This window comes from Sarcophilus harrisii, chromosome 2 (genome assembly GCF_902635505.1).
Source record: "Sarcophilus harrisii chromosome 2, mSarHar1.11, whole genome shotgun sequence".
Lineage (NCBI taxonomy): Eukaryota > Metazoa > Chordata > Mammalia > Dasyuromorphia > Dasyuridae > Sarcophilus > Sarcophilus harrisii.
The window spans coordinates 124,838,273-124,862,815 of record NC_045427.1 but is presented as its reverse complement, the minus strand read 5'-3'; the positions used below and the strand labels follow the sequence as shown (position 1 = coordinate 124,862,815).

Below are 24,543 nucleotides of genomic sequence, written 5' to 3'. Positions count from 1 at the left end.
GGTTACCCCATAGGAGAGAACATAAATGTCATGTCCTGGTTTTACTTTTGTAGCGACAGAGAAGAGAGACAATCAGTGTGTGATTCTGGCACTATGTGAACTATGTACAGACAAGTTATTTAATATCTCTGAACCTCACTTTTCCACATGTATAAATGCAGATACTAACACTAGAACTACCTACAGGTAGAACTGTGGGCAAAATGTTTTGCAAATTTAAAGCCTAAAGAAATTTAAATTATCCAAAATAGCAAGAGATCCCAAAATAGTACTGAAAGCTATAAGACCAGTAGTACCTATTTCATAAGATTTTTTGTGATTTATGGAATCCAAAAACTTTGAAACCTTTCCACTAGAATATAAAGTTCCTGAGATTAGGGACTCGTTTGCATTATTATTTTTATAACTCCGTCCCTACCATAATTTATATATAATAAGTGCTTAATGTTTTTGGAGTCTAATAGGAACAAATATTATTCCTGACAGTTCTTAAATTTTAAGGTTAAGCAGCTCATCTCTCCTTCAATTATCCTTTTACTAAAACTCTACTTTGAAGCCTCATAATGACTTGGTAGTGAGATCCTGGGATTCCTTAAGGAATATATGCCAGGACAACAGAAATCCTGGGAGATCCTATCAAACTGAAGTTTAAGGTGCATGTCAGGCATGGACTGTGAACCTAGTTCCAGGTAGCCACCCAAGTTCAAAAAGATTATCATCACAAGTAGAAAATCTCACAGAAACTATCAATTAAGATTGGAAAGGGCATAACTACCAAAATCACAAATTCTTGAAGGATTCTTAGAATCTCAACTAGCAATTTGAGGCAACAAAAATGTGGAGTGGGGGGCACTTTGGAAGGACAGGATATCTATGAGGAATAGCAATTTGTGAGCAGATGCATGGATTAGGAAGATCAAAGGATGGAGCAGAAAATACCACAAGAGCTTCCGAAGTCTCTTAAGGAATGGCTAGCCAAGTCATAATGATCCCAGGGCGGTGGTGAGAAGCTTTAGCAACCCTGCAATCTAATCTCCTCAGTCTATTGAGGTTATGGAGAAAGAGACAGGAGGCAGACAAATCAGCTCTGGACTCTAAGCTTCCCCACCAGTACTATGAATCTGTTCTTTCAAGAAAGGAGATGAGGCAGTGATTAAATGAAAATTTGAGTGTTATTTCCCAGTAGATAGGAGAGAGATTTGGCAAGAATATACATTACCTGACTCATTTCCCTGTTATTTACTTTCTTATTCTGCCTAAACGAAATGAATTTTTAAATTGGAATTTGTATCTCTTGTACTGTCAGTGGTATTGGTAGAAGAGTGATCAGAATATAGTTTTTTAATAGATAACAATCCAAAATAGCAAGAGATCCCAAAGTAGTACTGAAAGCTATAAGACCAGTAGTACCTATTTCATAAGATTTCTGTGACTTACGGAATACAAAAACTTTGAAACCTTTCCATTAGAATATAAACTTCCTGAGATTAGGGACTCTTTTTCATTATTGTCTTTATAACTCCGTCCCTACCATAATTTATATATAATAAGTGCTTAATGTTTTTGGAGTCTAATAGGAACAAATATTATTCCTGACAGTTCTTAAAGTTTTAAGGTTAAGCAGTTCATCTCTCCTTCAGTTATCTCTTCCTTTCAGATCCTTCAAGACTGAGAAGAATTTTGGCAATTATATATGCTCCTTCCATCCTTAATCAATAGTATTTGTGACATTTTCTACCTGTGATAATGATCTTTTTGAACTTGGGTGGCTACCTGGACCCAGGTTCACAGTCCATTCCTAACATTCATCTTGAACCTCAGGTTTGGTAGGATCTGCCAGGGTTTCTGTTTTCCTGGCACATATATATCTTAAGCTTTTTATTTTCAAAACATATGCATAAATAATTTTCAAATTCACCCTTGCAATATCTTGTGTTTCAAATTTTCTCTCTCCCTTTCCTTTACTCCCTTCCCTAGATGACAAGTAATCCAATATATGTTAAACATGTGCAATTCTCATATTTCCATAATCATCATATATTCCTTAAGGAATCCCAGTATCCCACTATCAAATCATTATGAGGCTTCAAAATAGAGTTTTAGTGGAAGGATATTTAAATTTCTCTAGGCTTTAAATTTGCAAAATGTTTTGCCTACAGCTTTGTCAAGTATGTAGTTGTAGTGTTGGTATCTGCATTTATACACGTGGAAAGGCAAGGTTCAGAGATATTAAATAACTCAGGTTATAATCTGAGATCATGCTCAGTAGACAAGTTGTTAAGAACCAAGAGAAAATGTTTGCCTATCCAACTTGGATAGCTATAAAAAAAAATGTATCCTGATTTGAGGAATTATCCTTCAGGAAAAGCTAGTAGGAGGTGTCATTTATTCTCTGAACTTCTATTTCCTAATAGCCTCTAATTGACAGTGTATCCCTTAATTAAGAGGCTGGAGTGTAGGGATAAAATAATGGGGATGTATTCTGTGGTAGAAAATTTAGGGATCTAGAATGTTAAAACAAACCTGGGGCAGCAACACTCAACACATTTAAGTAAAAAGGGATGATGATTTTAGATAAATTCCTGAGGTCAAGAATTATGTTGTATCGGTTTGGTCATGTATACTTATTGTCTATCTAATTTATATTTTAATATATTTAACATCTACTGGTCATCCTGCCATCTGGGGGAGGGGGTGGGGGGGGTAAGAGGTGAAAAATTGGAACAAGAGGTTTGGCAATTGTTAATGCTGTAAAGTTACCCATGCATATAACCTGTAAATAAAAGGCTATTAAATAAATAAATTAAAAAAAAAAAAAGGATTATGTTGTATTCATATTTCTGTTTACAAAGCATGGGTTCCTAATGTTAACTGGATGTAGGGGAATCAAAATAATAGTCTGTTCTGCTATATTCAAATATGCCAAATAAAAATATTGAAAGTAGAAATATAGGGTTGTTTATTATGTTTGCTACACAAGAAAGTATAATACACAAATGGAAATCATGATCATCTTTTCTATCTGCCCAATATCATTTCCTCTTTAGGGATATAGTAGGCACATAAACTTAAGCATTTAGTTGTTTTCCCGTCCAGTTTAAAACTAACTTTTAAAACTACTAAATTATTAAAGTTTTAAAACTATTAAACACTTTTAACTTTATCGAGAGAACTGTTTATTTTTGTTTAAATTACAAAATCCTTTAATGTCTCACATGGAATAGAATGGAAATTACCCTAGGTTGTTTTGGTGGAGATAATACTCACATCAATGAAATTATAGTTCCTTTAAGTCTTTATTAGGGCAGCTAGATGGTGCAGTGGATAGAGTATTAAGCCTGAAGTCAGGAAAACTCATTTTCCCGAGTTCAAATCTGGCCTTAGACACTTACTGGCTGTGTGATCCTGAGCAAATCACTTAATTCTGTTTGCCTCAGTTTTCTCATAAGCCAAATGAGCTGAAGAAGGAAATGGAAAACCACTCCAGTGGTTTGCATCTGCCAAGAACACCCCAAATGGGATCACAAAGAGTCAGACACTACTGAAATGACTCAACAACTGTCTATTAGCATAGGATTCAAAAATTTCTAGGCTCAGTTCTGGGAGAGAATTTATGCACTACTATAAATTGCTTGAATTTGGAATTCTAACTACATTTCTGTTTATCCTGGCATATTTTTATTATTCATAAGAGCTCCATCTATTGAGACTTAATTATATATACAATCACAGAATTTTAAAGCTAAAAGGGAAGAGGAACTAAGGTCTAGATAGAGAAAATGATTACATAAGATCACTTAATCAAAGTTAGTGACAAAATCTATACTAGAATCAAATCCCTAATTTGTTTTTTTCAGTCTTTTTTGCACCAAGCCATAACTTGGTAATATTATTATCTATAACATATAACAGGCTCTAAACAGGGCTTGAGGGGAGGCATGCAGAGGGCTACATGTCCCTATTTTGCCCAGTCTGGAAGGGCAGTGGTCATTTACTGGCTGGAGGTCACTACTGTAGAGCATTGAAGCTTTAATCTGCAGTTTCTGAGCAAAGTCAGTTCATCCTTCCTTAAGCATCCTTGTGGCACCCCCACCCTCCCCCGAGGAGCTTTCTATATTCCTTAGTTGTAAACATGTGAGGTCTTAAATAATTATCATCAGTCTGGGTAGTACCCTTCACAAAGGTAGCACCTTTCACTGAAAATGAAAAACCCAGGTATATAATGTGTAATGGTTCATAATGACCTTTCCTCACTTAAAGTAGATAATACCAAGATCATCTAGCCCAGGAGTTCTTAACCGAGGGTCCATGAACTTTCAAAGATATTTCAATGACTGAATTTCAATATAACTGGTTTCCTTTATCATCTTATATATTTTATGCTTTTAAATAGTTTTACCAGCCTTCCAAAGGGTTCCAAACCCCAGAATTCCCTAATCTAGAATTTTACTAGTGTGTAACTCAAAGGCTAAGTAGCTCAAAGCTTCTTCAGAGCAGACTTTCATTTTTGTCTTTGTTTGCCAAGCACTATACCTGGTATTTGTTTTTTTAAGTTAAGGGGAGGAATTTGTGTGGAACTTAAGATTTCACTTTTGTTGGGAATTTCCAGTCCTGAAACTCTCAGTTGCTTTATATCAGCACATCTGTAAGATATGGCCTGAGGGTTGCTTGAGTATTTTAAATAATTTGCCCATGGTCTTTAATAATGTTATGTCAGAGGTAATAAATGCCAGCAATGGCATTTCTAACTCTAAAGCCTTTTATCCACCACTCCACACTTCTCTTGCTTAATTCTTAGAAAGCACTTATAAATGCTTGTCAAATTGAAATTAGCACTCAGTCTGCTAAATGATATTGTCCCCTCTAAATCAAGGTGACCTTTTAATTCCTTTCAGCAATCTGATTTCAAAATTATCTGTTATGGATTTCCATGTTTGAAAAGGTGGATTACAGGTCATAGAAATGATTCTTCTTAACTGGAACACTAATACATAGTTGGTGGAGTTATGAAATGATCCAACCATTCTGGAAAGCAATTTGAAGTATGCCTCAAGGGCTATAAAACTGTGCATACCCTTTGATAAAGCATGCCATTACTGGGTCTGTATCATAAAGAGATAATAAAAAAGGGGAAAGGACCCAAATGTGCAAAAATGTTTGTAGCAGTCCTTTTTATAATAGTAAGGACCTGGAAATTGAGTGGAGGCCCATCAGTTGTGAAATAGCTAAATAAGTTATATAATAATATTATTATTTTATTAGAAATGATGAACAGACTGGAAATACCTACATGAACTATGCTGAGTGAAGTGAGCAGAACCAGGAGACACCCATAGTTGTCTTACTATGGAGACTGAATGAGGATTGGAACATAGTATTTTGTTCTGATTTTTCTTGCCCAACATGACAAATATGGAAATGTTTAAATTAAGAAATGTTTAAATATGTGGTTTTTGCACCTATTTAATCTATATCTAATTTCTTGCTGTCTTGGGGAGATAAGGGAGAGAGAAAAAAATTTAAAACCCAAAGTTTTAAAAATAAAATTAAATAACATTTAATAAATGATCCTTCTATATGTTCAAATTCTTTAAACTGGATACCACCTATTGAGCAAATAGGCAAGGATTAAGAAGGGTGAATAGTCAATGCTGGAAAGGCTGTGGGATGATAGGCATACTAATATTATTGGTGGAGTTGTGAAATGGTACAGTCACTTTGAAAAGCAATTAGGAATTATGCAAATAAAGTGATTAAATTAGTCCAAGCCTTTTGGCCCTGAAATTCCATTACTCTTGTTGTTGTTGGGTCATATCCAACTCTTCATGACCAAATTTGGAGTTTTCTTGGCAAAGATACTGGAGTGGTTTGCCATTTCCTTCTCCAACTTATTTAACAGATGAGAAAACTGAGGCAAATAGGGTTAAATGACTTGCCCAGGATCACACAACTAGTGTCTGAAGTGGCATCTGAACTCATGAACATGAGTCTTCCTGATTCCAAGTCCAGTGCTATATCCACTGTATCACTTAGCTGCCCCTGTATAGTTAAAGAAGCCATTAATTAGAAAAAAGTCCCCAAATACACCAAAATATTTATAGTAGCTCTTTATGTGAAAGCAAACAATTAGAAACAGCATAGATACCTCATTGGGGAATGGATAAACAAATTATGATACATTAATATGATGGACTATTACTGTGGCGTAAAAATGTGAGTTAAATGAACTGATACAATTACTAAAGAAAAAATTGTATTTATTTACTTTCCTGATGTTTCTGTTTGTTTGGGATATTTTCAAGTGAAATGATATCTTCTAACTGTATAAATATGTATACATATATAGCACTTAGTATATACTTTAACATATTTAACATGTATTGGTCTACCTGTCATCTAGGAGAGGGGTGTGGGGGGAAGAAGGGGAAAAGTTGGAACAGAAGGTTTTGCAAGGATCAATGTTGGAAAAATTATCCATGCATATGCTTTGTAAATAACAAGCTATAATAAAAAAAATGATATCTCCCCTACCCCAGGAATATTTTAAATGTTTCTTTATCATTGCTAAATTAGACTACCTTTACTATGTCTTTTCAAGATCTTTATATATGTATATATTTTCCCTATTCTCTTCCAGCATTTCTAATGGGGAAAATAGTTTTGTGCTATTTGGTTGTCCTTAATATTTTAAGATCATTATCTTCCTGGTTGCTTGCAGAATTTGTTTTTATTGAAATCATTAAACTTAACTATTATGTGTCTTGGAGCTTGAGATACAGCTTTTGGGTTTATTTGTCTTGTTTTCTTTTTATTAGGCAAGGATCAATAGGTTCTTCAATTCAGGTTTTGTTTTTTTTAATTCAGAAATTCTTAAGTTTCCTACATGTTCTGCATTATAGTTTTCAAGGTTTTTTATTTCTTATATTCTTCTGGAGGCTTATGATCCCTAAGTTGTCTCTCTGAGTTCTGTCTCCAGATCCTGGCTTTTGCCTCTATAAAAATCAAGTATTCTTTCATTTTCCCGAAGTTTTGGCATTAGAATTTTCTAATTTGTTCAGGTTTTTAAAAAATCTCTTTTGAAGACTTACACGAACTGAACTGATGCTGAGTGAAATGAGCAGGACCAGGAGATCATTATATACTTCAACAACAATACTATATGATGACTAATTCTGATGGACCTGGCCATCCTCAGCATTGAGATCAACCAAATCATTTCCAATGGAGCAGTAATGAACTGAACCAGCTACGCCCAGAGAAAGAACTCTGGGTGATGACTAAAAACCATTACATTGAATTCCCAATCCCCATATTTTTGCCCACCTGCATTTTTGATTTCCTTCACAAGCTAATTGTACAATATTTCAGAGTCCGATTCTTTTTGTACAGCAAAATAACAGTTTGGTCATGTATACTTATTGTGTATCTAATTTATATATTAATATATTTAATATCTACTGGACATCCTGCCATCTGGGGGAGCGGGTGGGGGGTAAGAGGTGAAAAATTGGAACAAGAGGTTTGGCAATTGTTAATGCTATAAAGTTACCCATGCATATAACCTGTAAATAAAAGGCTATTAAATAAATAAATAAATAAATCTCTTTTGAACAAATCTAGAATACCTAGGCTTTCATAGAATTTCATAGGATTCTGATCCATCAGGCATCAATTTAATTTTGTTCTATAATATTTAGAAAAATTTGTAATCTTTTTAATATCTAAATATAAATTTACTACTTCCTTATTATTTTATTTTCCTTCATATCCTATTGATTTTTTTCTTTTTTGCTCGGGGCCTTTATTTTTCATTCTATTTTTCCCTTCTTGAAATCTTTTAAGGTTTTATTTATTAAAAAAAAAAAAAGAAAAAGAAAAATTATTCCCCTTTCCCTTCATGTGAAGGGAAACACACTTCATAGTGTATTTATTCCAACAACAGTTCTACAAAACTGCTTTAGTCTCATTTCCCCAGTGAGAAATTTACTTTTAAATTCCCTAATGTGATTTGGTTTGGTGTTCTGTGTAAATTCTTTACATTGAGTATGTTAAAGATGAGTATTCTTTAGATTTGATTCATAAGGCTTATGCTTCTGGCTTACGTAAGTGCATAATTGCTCTCTTTTGTCAATGGGGATTAATGAAAATGGTCTAGTTCTCTCTCTTTGTTCATAAAATCTTGAATTTTCAGATAAAAAAAATGACCAGATGCAAAATAAAATATGCAGAACCACGATAACAATATCCGTGTCTTCGATAATATCTGCAAGACTATTCACCAAAAAAGTGAATGTAGCAAAATTACAAATGTATTAAATAGTTGTGCTGATTCTCTTTCCCCCTCTTTTTTTTTTCCCATCTTTAAAAGATACTATTTGTTACATGGGGTGGTTGTCTGAAAGGGGAAGGGGATAGAAAACTGGGGGAAATTGATGTAAGAAACAAAAACCATCAAGAAAAACTTTTTTTTTTTAAAGGAGTGAACAAAAAATTCTTAAGGCTGTTTTTACCAATCTTAGCATCCAACCATTAGTATATTATCCCTGGTCAACCTTAGCTGTCAGTAATTCAGTGTTACAAAACCAATCATAGACATCTCAGAAGAAATGATGATGTAGTGGTTTTGCTTATTAGTCTTGTCATTATTGATTTCATGAACTATGACAATTACAAGTCAACATGACCTAAATATTGTTAATAATGTTTATTCCATATTCAACTGATAACGATTTACAGATTATTTTCAACCTATTTTAAACACGGAGTCACTTAGTTCCCATTACTTTGGAAGATATTTGAGTTGCAGCTAAAAATCCACCTCACCTTCTTATTCTGGCCGATCCCAATGCTCTTGCAATCTCTTCCTCTGATTAGTCACCTCCTCCTGGGTTTTAAGGAAGCATCCAGGCTAGCCATGCTCACTCCTTCATTTCTCACAGTTCCACTTTTCACTCAGAAATTCTTTCTCCATCACCTCTCCCCCCAACATACATAAAAGTACCTTCACCTCCACCACCTCCGTTTTTAGTTTCCTGTTTATGTTTTGTCTTTCTCCATTAGAATATATGTTCCTTGAGGGTAGAACAATCTTTCTTTTTGCTTCTACTTTGCTTAGCACTATGCCTGCTGGCACATAAAAAAGCTAATAAACGCTTGTTGACTGACTTGTGCAATACTTGGTATATAGTGCTCCAAACCAACTAAATCAAAATTCAAGTCAACTTACCTTTCTCTATTAATAGAAGATAAATTACATTGGGCTTAAGATAAGGACAGTTGTGATCAAATCAACACATATTCACTAAATGCAAAGGTAGTGCATGATGGGAAGTCAACTGGTTAAATCATTGTGTTTCAAGAATTTGCATGTCAGGAGCAGCTGGTTAGTGCAGGGGCAGCTAGTTAGTTCAGTTAGTTCAGAGCACCAGTCCTGAAGTCAGGAGGACCCGAGTTCAAATTTGACCTCAGACACTTAACACTTCCTGGCTGTGTGATCCTGGGCAAGTCACTTAACCCCAATTGCCTCAGTAAAAAAAAAAAAAAAAAAAAAAAAAATTTGCACATTGGACCACAACATAGTATTTCATCTTTTTTGTTTGCTTGCTTTTTCTTTCTCATTTTTTTTTCCTTTTTCTGATCCTTATCTGATTTTTCTTGTGCAGCATAATTGCACATGTTACTGGATTACTTGCTATCAAGGAGAGGGGATGGGGAAAGGGGAAAAAAACTTAGAACACAAGCTTTTGCAAGGGTGAATGTTGAAAATTATCTAAGCATGTTTTGAAAATAAAAAGCTTTTATTAAAAAAAAAAAAGAATTTGCATGTCATCCTTGTGCAAGGGCTGTGCCAATTTCTGTATCATTCCAATTTTAGTGTATGTGTTACTGAAGCAAACACAGTTAAATCAGTATGAAAAAGAGCTAGATACTTTGTAGTGGCTAGATTGATGGATGTAGAGTCAGGACAACCTGAATTCAAATCTCCCTCTTATATTTGATTAGCTGTGTAACCCTGGGCTAGTCACAATTTCAGCCTCCCATGTATATAAGGGATATGGACCTGACTGGGTTGTTGAAAGAATCAAATGAGATGACACATATAGAGTGTTTTGCAAATTTTAAAATTCCTATTTATCCAATTTTCCCCCCAATTTACTAATCTGGTTCATTTTTCCCCTATTACCTGTTTCCATTCTGGAGATTTACCTGAGGACCATAAAAATCACTGTATTAAAGTAAATTATACTTTCTCTTTATATTTGCTTTTCACATCTCTTCTAGATTAAAAGGATAAATATGTGTATGAATTGTTACAGATCATACCTATAGTCTTGTTCAATCTAGTATTTCTCTAAAAAAGACACCAAAGTACATCTGCAGAATGCAATGCCTTCCTTGGCATTGAAAAGATAAAAATTAATCTTACCTCTGGTTTTTACTATATTGATTCAATAATAAATATAATTGATTTTATACCATATTGATTGTTATAATTGAACCTGCATCTTATCTAAAACCACTTTTCTATGTCCTTGAGTTGAACTTAAAAAGTTTAGTTTTCCCTCTGAGTTAGCTGAAAGTTAATTTAAGAGCTGTCATCTCTCAGACACTTCTTAGATGTTTAAGTCCAACAAGTTAACTTGTTTCTATCCCCAAAAGATATGCTCTCCATCCATCCTTGTCTGTGTGTAATTAACAGTTTTTCTTCTAATAAGACAGTAAGTCTGCTAGTTGTGACCCCTTACCAAAGGCTACAAGATGCAGATAGGTCCCACAAATAAATCAGTTATTTCTTAATAGACAGAGGTGGTCACTAGCCCCACATGGGTGCTCACCTCTTTCTTTGATATAACCAATCATATTGTTTTCCCAAGCTAACCAAATCTGTTCTTTGCTATGTACTTACCAAAACTATATGAAGGCTAGTAAGCCCTCTCATGGTCTTTAGTCTATGTGAAGTTTGGTCTAAAGTGAAGTTCAGTTTCACTTTATAGATGAAGAAACTAAGACTTCTAATATCACACTATTAGTTCATGCTAAGACCCAATAATATAATCTAAGTCTCCTTATTACTTATTGTGTGTTCCTAATTTTCATTAATAGTCTTCTCTATATCCTATGGATGGATGGATATATAGATATATAGATAAGGTAGAAAGAGTGATAGATTCTATGGACAGTCAATGGAAGACATTTCTCGCTATACTGAAAATACCAAAGTAGCACTTGGACAGTTCCCATCTAGGGTCTTCCTCTCTCCCCCTCCCCATTTGATGTCTTAAGTGGTTTTGAAGACAGTATCCATAATCTTTTAAATCATTTCTTATGTTTCCTATTGTTCATAATAGGAACAATATACTGCAGCAAATTTATACCTAACATGTTCTTCCATTACCCTTTATAAGTAAGAGCTAGTGACTCATATTTAACAAAAAAAAATCTACTTTGCTGAATTTAACAAGTGCTTAAAGCTTGGCTTACATTCCAAAAACTAAAGCTGAAGGTATTTTTAGATTATTACTTCCATTAACAATGACAATCAAAGGTTGATTTATTAAATCTGTAAAAGCATTACAAAAAAGTGCTATTCTCTTATCCTCAAAAGGGAAAAGCAAAAAAAAAAAAACAGGCAAATTGGCCATTTTTCTCCAGTGTTTCCAACTACCTGACTTGCATTCAAATTAAGTTAGTTCATTACAGCAATTGCATTGGAAGAATTTAACAATGACAATGGAGAACAAGTAGAATTCTGCCCTACGTCTTTCTGTAAAGTTTCTCTCTCCCCCAAGAATTTATGGTTTTGTACTTATAAGAAGCAGCTTCATTATAAAGAAAACTCATTTGTATTTAATAAGCCATGTCTGAGTAACTTTATTTAAGATTTCAAGTGAAAGTGATACCCAACAGAATATGGCACAGACATCAAAAACTAACTTAAAAAAAAAATTGTATAAAACAAGCCCAGATTTTAATGCAAACATTCAAGGAAACTCTTAATTTTCTAAAATAAACATGTCAGTACTGGCCTTCCCAAAAGCCGAACCAGCCCAATAAATCAGGGACACCATTATCACCTCTCAATTTCTTCTTAGCTACTAAAGGTAAGACTAGCTTAATTTTTTTTACCTTAAGTTTTTTTTTTTTCCTGCACTTGTATTCACTGCTTACAATTTGGTGTTCATCTTTTAATTCAAGCAAGTTGTGAATTTGCCTGAATTATCTAATCATCTTACACAAAACCCAGTCTTTGGGGAAATAGTACGTCACATGCTACAGCAAGGAAGAAATGAATCATTTTATTCTTCTAGCCCCTGGCGACTCACTGTATTCTTGAAATGATGTCTGAATTAACTTAAACATAGCTTTAGGACTCTTTTCTGTAGTATTGTCTACATTCAGGTTTTTGAACTGGAACTAAATATATAGCCCTGAAATAAATTATGAGTACATCCAATGGTAAAACCACTCATCAAAACTACAAGTATAGTATAAACTAATACCCTTCTCATCATATAGCAGGGTAGAAAACCATGTTTTCCATTTAGTATATATGTGAGGCTGTTAGCCTACATAATGCCACTGCTGCACTGCTAAGAAACAGCTAGGTTTTTCAATATACTGAAATTCACCACAGATGATTAAATCAGCATATTTCACAATTCTCTTTCTTAAAAACAGCCCTGCAGACCACCCAAATCACCATGGATGGTATCTTTTTTAAGATTTCCTGCTGAAATTTGGTGCTGAGGAATAACTGAGCTAACAGTGGCCAAAGACTTTTGTTTAAAAGTGAATCCTATCCATACAATTAATTTGCTTTCAGCAAGACTGGATAACCAGGTATAATTTTTAGAATATGAAAAAAACATTAAATTCTCATTCTAGCTATATGGCTGATTCTCTTCCTAAACTTTCACAATTGGCTTTCACACTCATTTTTCATAGCTGTAAACTGAACAGAATTCTATTCTGTTCATAGAAATACTGAGGACAAAATTAATAGTTTGAGTGAAGAGTGCTTTTAACCAAACAATCATGTTTTAATCGAGTTTATTATTTCTTGCAGTCACTATATTTAGTCACTGTGATGTTTCTTGTCTCACCTGTGGTCATAGTTCTCTATACAGAAGCAGCAAATGTATATGTTGTAGTGGAAAACAAAATTACACTGTGTGAAAAAGGTAATTTTAAAGTAGATCTTCACCCAAATCTCATTCAGATGTAAAAAATAAAAATGTTTGTGAACACATTCGCTCCTAAGTTAATATTGCCATATCCAAATTCTGCTTCCACTACACTACATTTCATGGGCAAAAATTCCAACCTAATGATGATTTGCACATAAGGGGAAGAGGGAAACAACAATTCACAATCAAGAATATCACTAAACATTGCAATATTTCCAAGAGCTGGAAAAATATTAACTAATATTCAGAGATGTCACACTGACAGGCTATCAATGTGGTCTCTTGTATGGTCACTTTAAACATATGACTACAGAGTGCACCAAATAGAGAATGATACATTTCAATCTGCATGACCAGATTTATGGAGCTATAAATAGCAACACAAGACAGGCCCAAGGAGGCTCAAGTCCAAACTATAATTTACACATGGAGTGCGTGTTATAAAGCCTTCACAACATACAAAATTAGACAAGTACTCCAGCTCTTTAAAAACAGTGCCTGTTTGTTTCAGATTATATCCAGCTTCGCTGGCCTGGTTCTGATAAGCCTGTTACATAAAGTGAATTTCCCTTCTGCTGAAAAGAAGCCTGTAGACATCCTTAGATGCCTTCAGAACTAGTGGTTGACTTGGTAAAGCTGATGGTTCCAGAGTTTCCTAGTACATTCATTGGTCTGAAACAACAAACTGAAAACAATTCGGAACCAAAATGTCCTTCCAAGTCTTTTGCCACTTTTTTTTTTAATATTTTTAAATGAAGGAAAAGTCAGCATTTATTGCTTCTTATCATCAACAGCAGTTTCAAAGGGACAAGAATTAACCAAAATCAAGAGATCTTTGGTCAAGTTAGTAACAGGCTTGTACTAGTTGCACATCCATCTCATAATGCTTCTTCTTCCAGTTTTTCCAGTATGGCCTGGATCTTGTAAACAGCCTCTTTTCTTGCCTGTCGAATAGTGTCCTGGCCACCAGTTTCAACTGAATCCAGTTCCAAAAGCTCCTTGGTTAGCATTTCTTCTAGAAGCCAGTATGACTTGTCTGTCTTTTTCCCTACAAACTTGTCTACTTCTTGTTCAAGATATTGGACTTTCTCTAGCACTTGTGTGATTTTTTTAATACCTGGTGGTTGACCTTCGTCTGAAGATGAATGATCATCAGGCATTTTGTAAGCCAGATCTTGACTGTTGGGAATTCTCCTGGCTGAGTTACCGTACATCTGGGGTTGGGCACTATACTGAACTTTGGAACTGAAAAGGTCCGGACTACTGTTGTTCATAGTCTCCGAGGAGGATTCGTACTGATGGACATCGCTGGAAAAGTTGTTCCGACTCACTCCTTGCTCTGGCTGGCTGTGAGGGTATGAGGGATCCTTGGAGGCAGGGAAAAAGGGGGGGAAATTAGTTTTAATAGGGATCCATCAATGCCAAGTCTCTTAGTCCCCATCTTAACCACACTACCTCCAGGAGGCCAAATGAAGGGTCCCTCCAATAACATATTTGGACCTCCCTCCATCATTTTAAAGTAACACATCCCTAAGCTGGTACAAGGGAGTGACCTGTCCAAAGCAAAGGACAGAAAAGGGGCAAAATCTGGATTCTGTCCTCTGAAGCAAATGAACATCATCACCACCTCACAATCTATCCTATGACCTAACAAACAAGAATTAAATAGTCCTTTCCCAGTAAGCTAAACTGTGAGACAAACTCCTGAAAAGGAACATATGGGAAAGTGAACTTAGGTGAAACTTCAATTCCTTGAGAATTAAAACATACTTTTTATTATAGAATCCATGCCCACTGACTTTTGTGTATATAGATGATCTGAAGACTTCCAAATGTAGTCTCCCATATTTGGAATGACTATCATCTATGAGTTAATATTCTGAAAGTACTACAAAGAAATCTAAACAATTCCATGCGTCTTTGGAAAAAGCAGGAAACCGAGTCAAAACTTTTGAGAGGGTAGAAGTTAGCACCTACTCATTATGTTTTTTACTCAAATGAAGAGAAACATTCATATTTCTTATTAACAAAGATAAATGCAATGTAGACATTTATTATTCATTCCCTCTTAAACATATAAAATGCAATGTTTCCACATATCTTTACCTTGGAATCCTGGTTGGGAGGGGGCGGTGGAGGTGGTGGGGGTGAAGGAGGTGGCTGAGAAGATGCACTGCTGGACCATGACGATGTGGATCCTGACATAAAATAATTCCCAGATTGTGCTGAGGGTGGAGCTGAAGAAGGCCAAGAGTAGCGTGTTGTCATTCCATAAACCCCAGAGGAGGTCCATACCTGCTCTTGTGTTCGGAGGGGTGGTGGTGCTGGTGGTGGGACATTAGGATTTCCATCCCCATATGAGTAGTGGGGATGGGCCATTCCTGGACTCTAGGGTAAGAAGAGAAGACCCATTACTGGTCATTGCCACCAAAGTTGAGTGAAGATACCAAAACACTGCACTATAAATGAAACTCCACAGACTCTCAATTTTGTAAACTATGCCAAAGATTTAGGAGCTTTGGTGATATACGACAGGGTTTCTTAAATTTTTTTCCACTCACAGTCCCTTTTCACTCAAGAAATTTTTGTGTGATCCTGTTGTCAAGGTGGTTCTGGAAGCATTTGTGCATGTACAATGCAAAGTGCACAATGTATCATGTCCAAGTGCTGCCAGAAACACCTTGGATTCATTACATGTTGCATTTTTAATTAAATTTTTGGTCAGCCTTATATGAGGTCAAGACCCACAGATTAAGAGGCTTTGGTGTAAAAGAATAAGTAAAAATGGCAGTTCTATGGCTTATAGGCAGAATAATTCAATACCAGGTTATCATGAACAATGTACCCATCCACTATAGTGCTCTTCTCTGAAAAACTAAATGTGAAAAACAAATCACAGTCAAAATTACAGAGAACCACAGAAAGAAAGAAATTCAGATTTCATTCAATCTTTTATTTTAGAGATCAGAAAAGTGCAAACATTTGAGAGGGTCAGGGAGTTATCTAAGCTGCTAAGTGATAACTGTTGAGTTCAAATCCAGATTGAGCCCAAATCCAATAGCCTCTCTTCACTGTACCATGTCAACATGAAAAAACACCAAACAAAGGCCAAATCATTCAGGATCAAGGGTTGAACTTCAGTTTTAGTTCGAAAGGGGTTTGGTTTCAAAATTTTATAGGTAGATCAAGACAGATTCCAAACAGGGGGAGAAAACAACCAGAAGTTTAAAAAGCATCAATACGGAATGACTAGCAGATAAATTTCTAGTATAGCCTGGATGTCTTTAGTGTCTTCTGGAGTCAGCACCACCGTTAAAGAAAGTCACTCCCTCTAAAGAGCTCAAAAGCACTGAAACAAATTTTTCACTAATAAAAACTACTCACCTGTGACATAGGATATCCTGGAACATGCCCCCTCAGAGGAGGTCCTTCGGTCTGACAGTCTTGCTGGGGATAAGTCCAACGAGAAACAGGGGTTGGGCTGTTGCCAGGGGAATGGTAAGTGCTTGGAACATCCGTAGGATAAGGAGCTGGAGGATGTCCAGAAGAATAGTAAGTCCCAGAATATGAGGATGCAGTTGCGCCAGGGCCTGTGGGATATGGCGGACCATAAGCTCCATTTGTGTATGAATCCATTCCCTGAAAAACAAAGAGAGAAAGACCACCAGTTTAAGAGTTCAAATAGGATGATTATACCCAATCTGAAAAAAATGAGAAAAAGGAAGAATCTGAAAAGACAGCTGCAGTCAAACAGAGATCTCTAATGCATCTGACTCTCTATCACATCCTTATCATCTCTTCTGAGTTCGGCATTAATTTTCTATTCTTTTTTGTCCTTCATTCTTCAAGAGGACCATAACATCAGGGAAGGAATGCCATGACGTGTTAGTGAAGTGGATTTCAGTGAGAGGGGAGGGGTAACAGGTAACACGAAATCATTGTATTTCTGTCATAATGTGAATGTGTATCAGAGAAGGGTGTTAGTAAAAGGTTGTTAGATTCAAATACCTTTGCATTTTTGCTATTAATGTAATGATTTACTTAGGTAACAGATTTAGATTCTCCTAATGCTATTTTTTGGGAGAGGGGAAAGAAGGCAAGGGTTAAGTGACTTGTCCAGGGTTCACATAGCTAGTAATTGTTAAGTGAATGAGTTGGAATTTGAACTCAATACAATCAAATTGAATTAGGAACTTTAAATTTAAATAAAGTAGAATTTTTTAGCATCACCTAATTTCTGATTTCTTTTTTCCTCATATGATCATAGTATATATACTCTATTTTCTTAGTTCTTTTTTTAAAACTGCATAATTTTGTCAAGTTTTTCTCTATTTGCATTCTTCATATTTGTTGTTAATGATACTATATTTCATTATATTTCGCCCTTTTATTTCATCATTCCCACATTTGAAAATTATTTCAATTTTTTTGCAATTTGTATAGATTCCATTAAACCAGTTATATCACTACTGTTCATTCCACAGAGTTGGTTTGTATATATAAAACAAAGAGAAATCTACACAATGTAAAAGCAATAAAAATATACTTTAAAAACCAACTAAGCATTATAATTACCTACTCTATTCCAGGCACTGGGGGGAGGCCCACCACCAGGGGTGGAGTTGAAACCAGACCAAACTGCTAATGAAAAGTGGAGTGAGCAGAAGTTCCAATCTTTGCCCTCTATGAAGGAAGGCTTTAGCACTCTGCCTTCCAGCCCTCCAATCAGAAGAAAAAGACTAAAAGAGATGTCCTTTTATAGTAGCCAAAAACTGGAATCTATATGGCTGCTCATTAATTGAGGAATGACTGAACAAACTGTGGTACATGACTGTAACACAATATTACTACTACACCATGAGAAGTGAAAAATGGGATAGTTTCAATGAAACCCAGAAGACATGTAAGATGCAAAATAAAGTGAACAGAATAAAGAGATTAATTTATTCAATAACACTATAAAAACAAAGAACATGAAAGACTTAATAACTATCCATGATTCTAGAGGAGTGTGATAAAACACGCCACCCACTTCCTGACAAAATGAAGGAGACATAAATTTTATTGGATGTGGTCAATCCAGGAATTTCTTTTGCTTGACTATACTTGTTACCAGAGAATTTTTTTTTTTTTGGGGGGGGGTTGGTTTTGTTTTGTTTTATGGAGGGGAAAGGAGAAAAAGAAAAGAAAAATAGATTAATTTTAAAAAGTTGGGATCAGGGTTAAAACTAAATATAGCAATTGATAGTTTATCTTTGAGTCTTAGAAAGCCAATGGAATTAAGATCTGCACTTAATAAAAAAAAATCCCTTAAAGGAAAAAAGATTCACATGTACAAAAGAGTTTATGGCAGCCCTTTCTATGGTGGCAAGGAACTGTAAACTGAGTGGATGCTCATCAATTGGAGAATGGCTGAATAAGTTATGGTATATGAATGTTATGGAATATTATTGTTCTATAAAAAACAATTAGGAGGATGATTTCAGAGAGGCCCTGAGAGACTCACATGAACTAATGCTAAGTGAAGTGAGAAGAACCAGGAGATCATTATACATGGCAACAACAAGATTATATGATGATAAATGGACATGGCTCTCTTCAACAATGAGATAGATGATTCAGGCTAGTTCCAATGATCTTATGCGATGAAGAAAGCCTTCTCTACCCAGAGAGAGGACTGTGTATGGATCACAACACACCTTTTTTGTCGTTTGCTTGATTTTTTTTCTTTTTTTTTGCTCTGATTTTTCTTGTGCAATATGGAAATATGTATAGAAGAATTGCACATGTTTAACATATAATTGGATTACTTGATATCTAAGGGAGGGGGTAAAAGAAGGGAGAGAGAAAAGTTTCTAACAAAGTTTTGCACTAGTGAATGTTGAAAACTGAAAAACTATCTTTGCATATATTTTGAAAACAAAAAGCTATTTTTAAAAAGAGGCAAGGGGCAGCTAGATGGTACAGTGGATAGAGCACCAGCCCTGAAGTCAGGAGGACCTGAGTTCAAATCTGGTCTCAGACACTTAACACTTCCTAGCTGTGTGACCCTGGGCAAGTCACTTAACCCCAATTGCCTCAGTATTTTAAGAAAAGAAGCATTATGACAACAATGACATAGTAAAGTAAGTAGTGAACTGAATCAAAATTATGCATGTTACTGAGATTACGATTTAAATATATGGGTAATCTTTGCTAATTCAAAAAAAGATCTGTTCCCAAGATCACCTTCATGACAGTGGCCAATCACATTAGAGGCAGAAATTTCTTGAAAGAATCATGACCATATTAATTGGCTAGTATCCTGTATGACTATGTAGTTTAAATTTTCTGTTTTCTTTCATTTTCATCCTTGAAACTTTCCTCATATTTTCCCAATTTTAAATTCAAAGATAAATATATGCCTGGCCTTGAATAAACCCCATGGTACTTGGGATCAGAACTAAGGTTTTCCATATCACCTTTGTTAGATAAGTTTAAATAGATCAGGAAACATTCCAATCACACATTCTCATTCTCCTCACCACACTGTGCTCAAAGATCCCAAAGCATAAATCTAAAAGTGAAGATAACAGGTACATCTTGTTCTACACATCAAATGCCAAACTAGAATGTTCCTAAAAGGAAAGAGCATCCTTATTACATATTAGAGATGAGACATTTCATTTACCAAAAAAACAAATGCAAGGAAGCCATCTTTGAGAAAGCCGACACACTACCATGCCAATTTGGATGCAAATCTGAAGGACTACAGCACCCTTTTTCTCAATTCCAATTTGCTATAAAGAATTCCCTTGATAAATTTCTTTTGGAAACATCTTGTGCAAGGACTTTTTCATTTTCCCCTCTACAGAGCAGATGTTGAATTATTACAGGATGATTCATTTGGAGAGGCTTAGTTGTTAAATGTAGAAATTGAAATGGTTAAGAAAAACTAATCAAGTCTCATTTTAAAGCTTTTTAAACTCAGAAAAGAAACCTCATTCAAACTGCCTGTAGCCCTAATTTACAATTGTATATAATGCTATAAAAATCCTCAGAATGCTTTTTGTTGTTTTCAATGATACTTTCAGCACATATTCCCAATAATGGAATTATTGGGTTAGAGAATAGGATTTCTGAGGGGATAACTTTTACTACATATTGACAGACTTATCCCTAAAAACATGCTCTAAGTTTGCAATTAGACTAGTAATAAATAAAATGTACTTGCTCCTCCTCAACTCTATCAGCATCGAGTTTCATGGGTTTTAATTATTTTGTCAATTCGATAAGTGAATGGTAGTATGTGAAGTCCGGGTTAGTTCCCTGTTGACTCCAGGATCAGTCAGAGTCAGGAAGAGAGTCAGTCTTTAGGGGGAGAAGTAAAGGAGATGGACGGAGGACGAAGCCACAGGCTCTCTGCCTCCCGACATCCCTTCTCCTCATTCTCCTCCAAAATGACTCTGGCTTGTCTTCCTCCACCCCCTAATTCCTTCTACAATTATCTGTACACACCAAAAGATCCAGCTAGCACACAACAGCAGGAAGGTCCATTTTCCAAGCATATGCTAATAGAGTATTGTGCAATAGGTAATTAGCCTTAAGTGCTCAGGTTGTCTGATTCCAGTGCACCTATTCAGAGTTTCAGCCCTTTACAGTAGTACTTTCAAAAATGTTTGAATTTCTGAAAACTTGAGAATTTATACTCTTAAAAGTAATTATTAACATTTGTGTTTCACTATTTCTAGTCATATGAAAAGATGCTCCAAGTCATTATTAATCAGAGAAATGCAAATTAAGACAACTCTAAGATACCACTACATACCTGTCAGATTGGCTAAGATGACAGGAAAAAATAATGATGATTGTTGGAGGGGATGTGGGAAAACTGGGACATTGATGCATTGTTGGTGGAACTGTGGACGAATCCAACCATTTTGGAGACTAGTTTGGAACTATGCTCAAAAAGTTATCAAACTGCATACCCTTTGATCCAGCAGTGTTACTATTGGGCTTATATCCCAAAGAGATTATAAAGAAGGGAAAGGGACCTGTATGTGCACGAATGTTTGTGGCAGCCCTTTTTGTAGTGGCTAGAAACTGGAAACTGAATGGATGTCCATCAGTTGGAGAATGGCTGAATAAATTGTGGTATATGAATACTATGGAATATTACTGTTCTGTAAGAAATGACCAACAGGATGATTTCAGAAAGGCCTGGAGAGACTTACACGAACTGATGCTGAGTGAAATGAGCAGGACCAGGAGATCATTATATACTTCAACAACAATATTATATGATGACCAGTTCTGATGGACCTGGCCATCCTCAGCAACGAGATCAAACAAATCATTTCCAGTGGAGCAGTAATGAACTGAACCAGCTACGCCCAAAGAAAGAACTCTGGGAGATGACTAAAAACCATTACATTGAATTCCCAATCCCTATATCTATGCCCACCTGCATTTTTGATTTCCTTCACAAGCTAATTGTACAATATTTCAAAGTCTGATTCTTTTTGTACAGCAAAATAACGTTTTGGTCATGTATACTTATTGTGTATCTAATTTATATTTTAATGTATTTAACATCTACTGGTCATCCTGCCATCTAGGGGAGGGGGTGGGGAGGTAAGAGGTGAAAAATTGGAACAAGAGGTTTGGCAATTGTTAATGCTGTAAAGTTACCCATGCATATAACCTGTAAATAAAAGGCTATTAAATTAAAAAACAAAAAAACAAAAAAAATTTGTGTTTCAGTTCTTAGAAATTTTCAATTTGTATCCCTTTACCCTTCAACCATTGTGGACTTATCAACTTTTGACAGTTTCTCATACATTATTTTATTGTTTTTACAGCACATTCATTTGTGAATGATGCTGTCAGATTGATCTTCCTAAACCAAAGAGCTGACCACATCAGCTTTCTTCCTAAAAGTATTTTTAAAACTCCTTATTATCTCCCCAAAATCTCTGCTTGGCCTTTAAAGCCCTTTATAATCTGGCCCCTTCATGCTTTTCCAATTTTCTAACATCCATGTACTCTACAAGACAGTAAACATGGGATACTGTAATACTCCTAGTACATAACATTCCATCCCCTAACTCTATACATTTTCACCAGTTACCTGGTTACCTGGAATGCTTTTCTCCTGCTTCTCCAGCTCCTGACATTACTGCTTCCTTCAAATCTCAACTAAAATCCCATTTTCTACAAAAAAAATCTTTATAGTTCCTTCTTAATGCTAGTACTTAACCCTTAGTGACAGAGGTACTCCTTAGCAGCATCAGAATTCAGGTTCTTTGTATCCAAATCTGTTGTGCTAGCTACCACACTATGCTGAATTTCAAATAATATTGTGAATTAGAGCTATTGCCAGGCTTAAAATATGAGGAGTGACTGCCATTTAGAATTAGAGCAAGTTGGGGCATTTAGGTGGGGCAGTGGATAGAGCACCAGCCCTGAAGTCAGGAGGACCCGAGTTCAAATCTGGTCTCAGACACTTAACACTTCCTGTGTGACCCTGGACAAGTCTCTTAACCCCAACTGCCTGGGTGGGGGGCGGATTAGAGCAAGTGGCTTCCCCTTTGAATTTCTAATGAGAACTCTGAAGTAGATGATTTCTAATATTGTTCCCAGTGATTATACCCTAAATCCTAAATATATCCTATGAAATAATAGCCTAAGAATCCCTAAGGGAGCCTGATCTACTACTTTTGTCGATATGTTACTATTTATTCCTTGGGGTGAAAAAAAATATAGAAAACTTTCCATCCACAATGAAAGAGCAATATCAAATCAAAGGCATGTTTGGCTTTTAGTAATGAAACTCTTTGCTTGCTTAGGGTCATTCTTGTGTAATGGAGACACCATTAAATGAAACAGAAATTTGTGTTAATTTATGTGATTTTTTTTAGTCATACTTTTAATATCTCACACATTCTTACTGCTTTCTGAGTAATCTGTATTAAAATAAAAATGTTCTCGACAGAATTTTTCAATTAAAAACAATAATGAATTGCCTTCATTTTCCTAAAGCCAGATCAATTTTACTATAACTTAAAAAAAAAAAATCAGTCTAAAATAATTCTTTTGATGAATTAATAAGTGTTCAACATTCAATGAATATTCAATTATCTAAATGCAAATTACACAAGTGATTTTAACTGCCAATTTAATACACCAGCATGAGAATAAAACTTAGCTGCTGTTAAGAGTTAAGCTTATATCACAAATATAGCTTATGGTGATTTCTAAATTTGCTTCTAAACAATCTCAATGTTACTAAAATGCTAACTATTAATTTGAATAGCAATATGAATACCATACTAAGTACAAATGAAATCGTGTATATGGTACTTCACAATTTTAAAACACTATCTAAAAGCTAAATACTACAATATTTTGTATTTGTTATTTTTAGACTTCCTGTTATTAAATATAATTATAATATTAAATAATATAAATAGTTAAACTATTTCAAATTTTTTTTTAAAGCCTCCATTTCAAAACCTTTATCAGAATTTATTACCAATTTTTGACTGTACCTGGCCTTGCAAATCCTGTCTTCCAGGATATGTGCTAGGATATGGAGTCCTGGTTGGGGCAGCAGAATTCCAGTAACTGGATCCATAGCTAGGATAATGCGACTCCTGAAGAAGAAAAGAATTCATTTTTAAATAAAATCCTTAAAATATTGATTCGTTTGATAAAAGGCAGATATAAATGAATCTTTAATTCCAGACCAAAGAGATAAAACCTAACCTTAACAAAAATTAAATAAATAAAATAAAATCTAGTAATATGACTTACTGAAATAAGGCAACTAAGTAGAGCAAATGATAGAGCAAAAGGCCTGATATAAGTGACTATGATGAAAACGATATGCTTCTATCAAGACTAGATAGTATTAAATGATCAAAAGAAACAACTTAGGCTCCTTTTATGCCACCAAAAAGTGAGAATTGTTTATTCAGGGTAGAAATCATAGTTCCTTTTCCAACATCTAAGAAGGCTGGCTGCAGTATCAAATATTGTGAAACCTATTGACATTAGTCCTGAAGTTCTGTTTAAAACACAAAGCAAACCTCTCCATAGTCAATTATCTAGTTCCTTTTGCCTTATTTTAGATTTTCAATATTCCTGATGCTTGCTGCTGTGTGGTTGGCTGCTGGCTGCTCACAACATTTAATGTCAGGAACTGATGTGGAACAAAGGGCATGTCTTGCTCCAATATGTATATGTGGGCAGTAGCAGCAGCCACAATAATACTCCCAACAGGTATTAGTTGTACAGTTCACAATGAACACAAACTACTAAATAACTGATTAGATGATTTATCTGATACAAGACTATCACTCATTCCCTCCCTACC

The 24,543-nt window shown here is 35.2% G+C and overlaps 1 protein-coding gene and 1 pseudogene across 1 annotated transcript in view; both read right to left on the bottom strand.

Moving 5' to 3' along the window:
- Window positions 1–9,802: 9,802 nt before the first annotated feature.
- Window positions 9,803–9,898, bottom strand: LOC111718632 (annotated as a pseudogene).
- A 3,135-nt stretch (window positions 9,899–13,033) lies between these two features.
- BAG4 (BAG cochaperone 4) overlaps window positions 13,034–24,543 on the bottom strand; it is a 34,142-nt gene continuing 22,632 nt past the window's right edge. The window contains exons 2-5 of the mRNA XM_031950692.1: window positions 23,717–23,821; window positions 16,572–16,826; window positions 15,294–15,575; window positions 13,034–14,554 (exon numbers count right to left, since the gene is read on the bottom strand). Of these exons, the coding sequence (XP_031806552.1) occupies window positions 14,066–14,554; window positions 15,294–15,575; window positions 16,572–16,826; window positions 23,717–23,821 (1,131 nt within the window). The 3' untranslated portion in view covers window positions 13,034–14,065. The remainder of the gene's footprint in view (window positions 14,555–15,293; window positions 15,576–16,571; window positions 16,827–23,716; window positions 23,822–24,543) is intronic.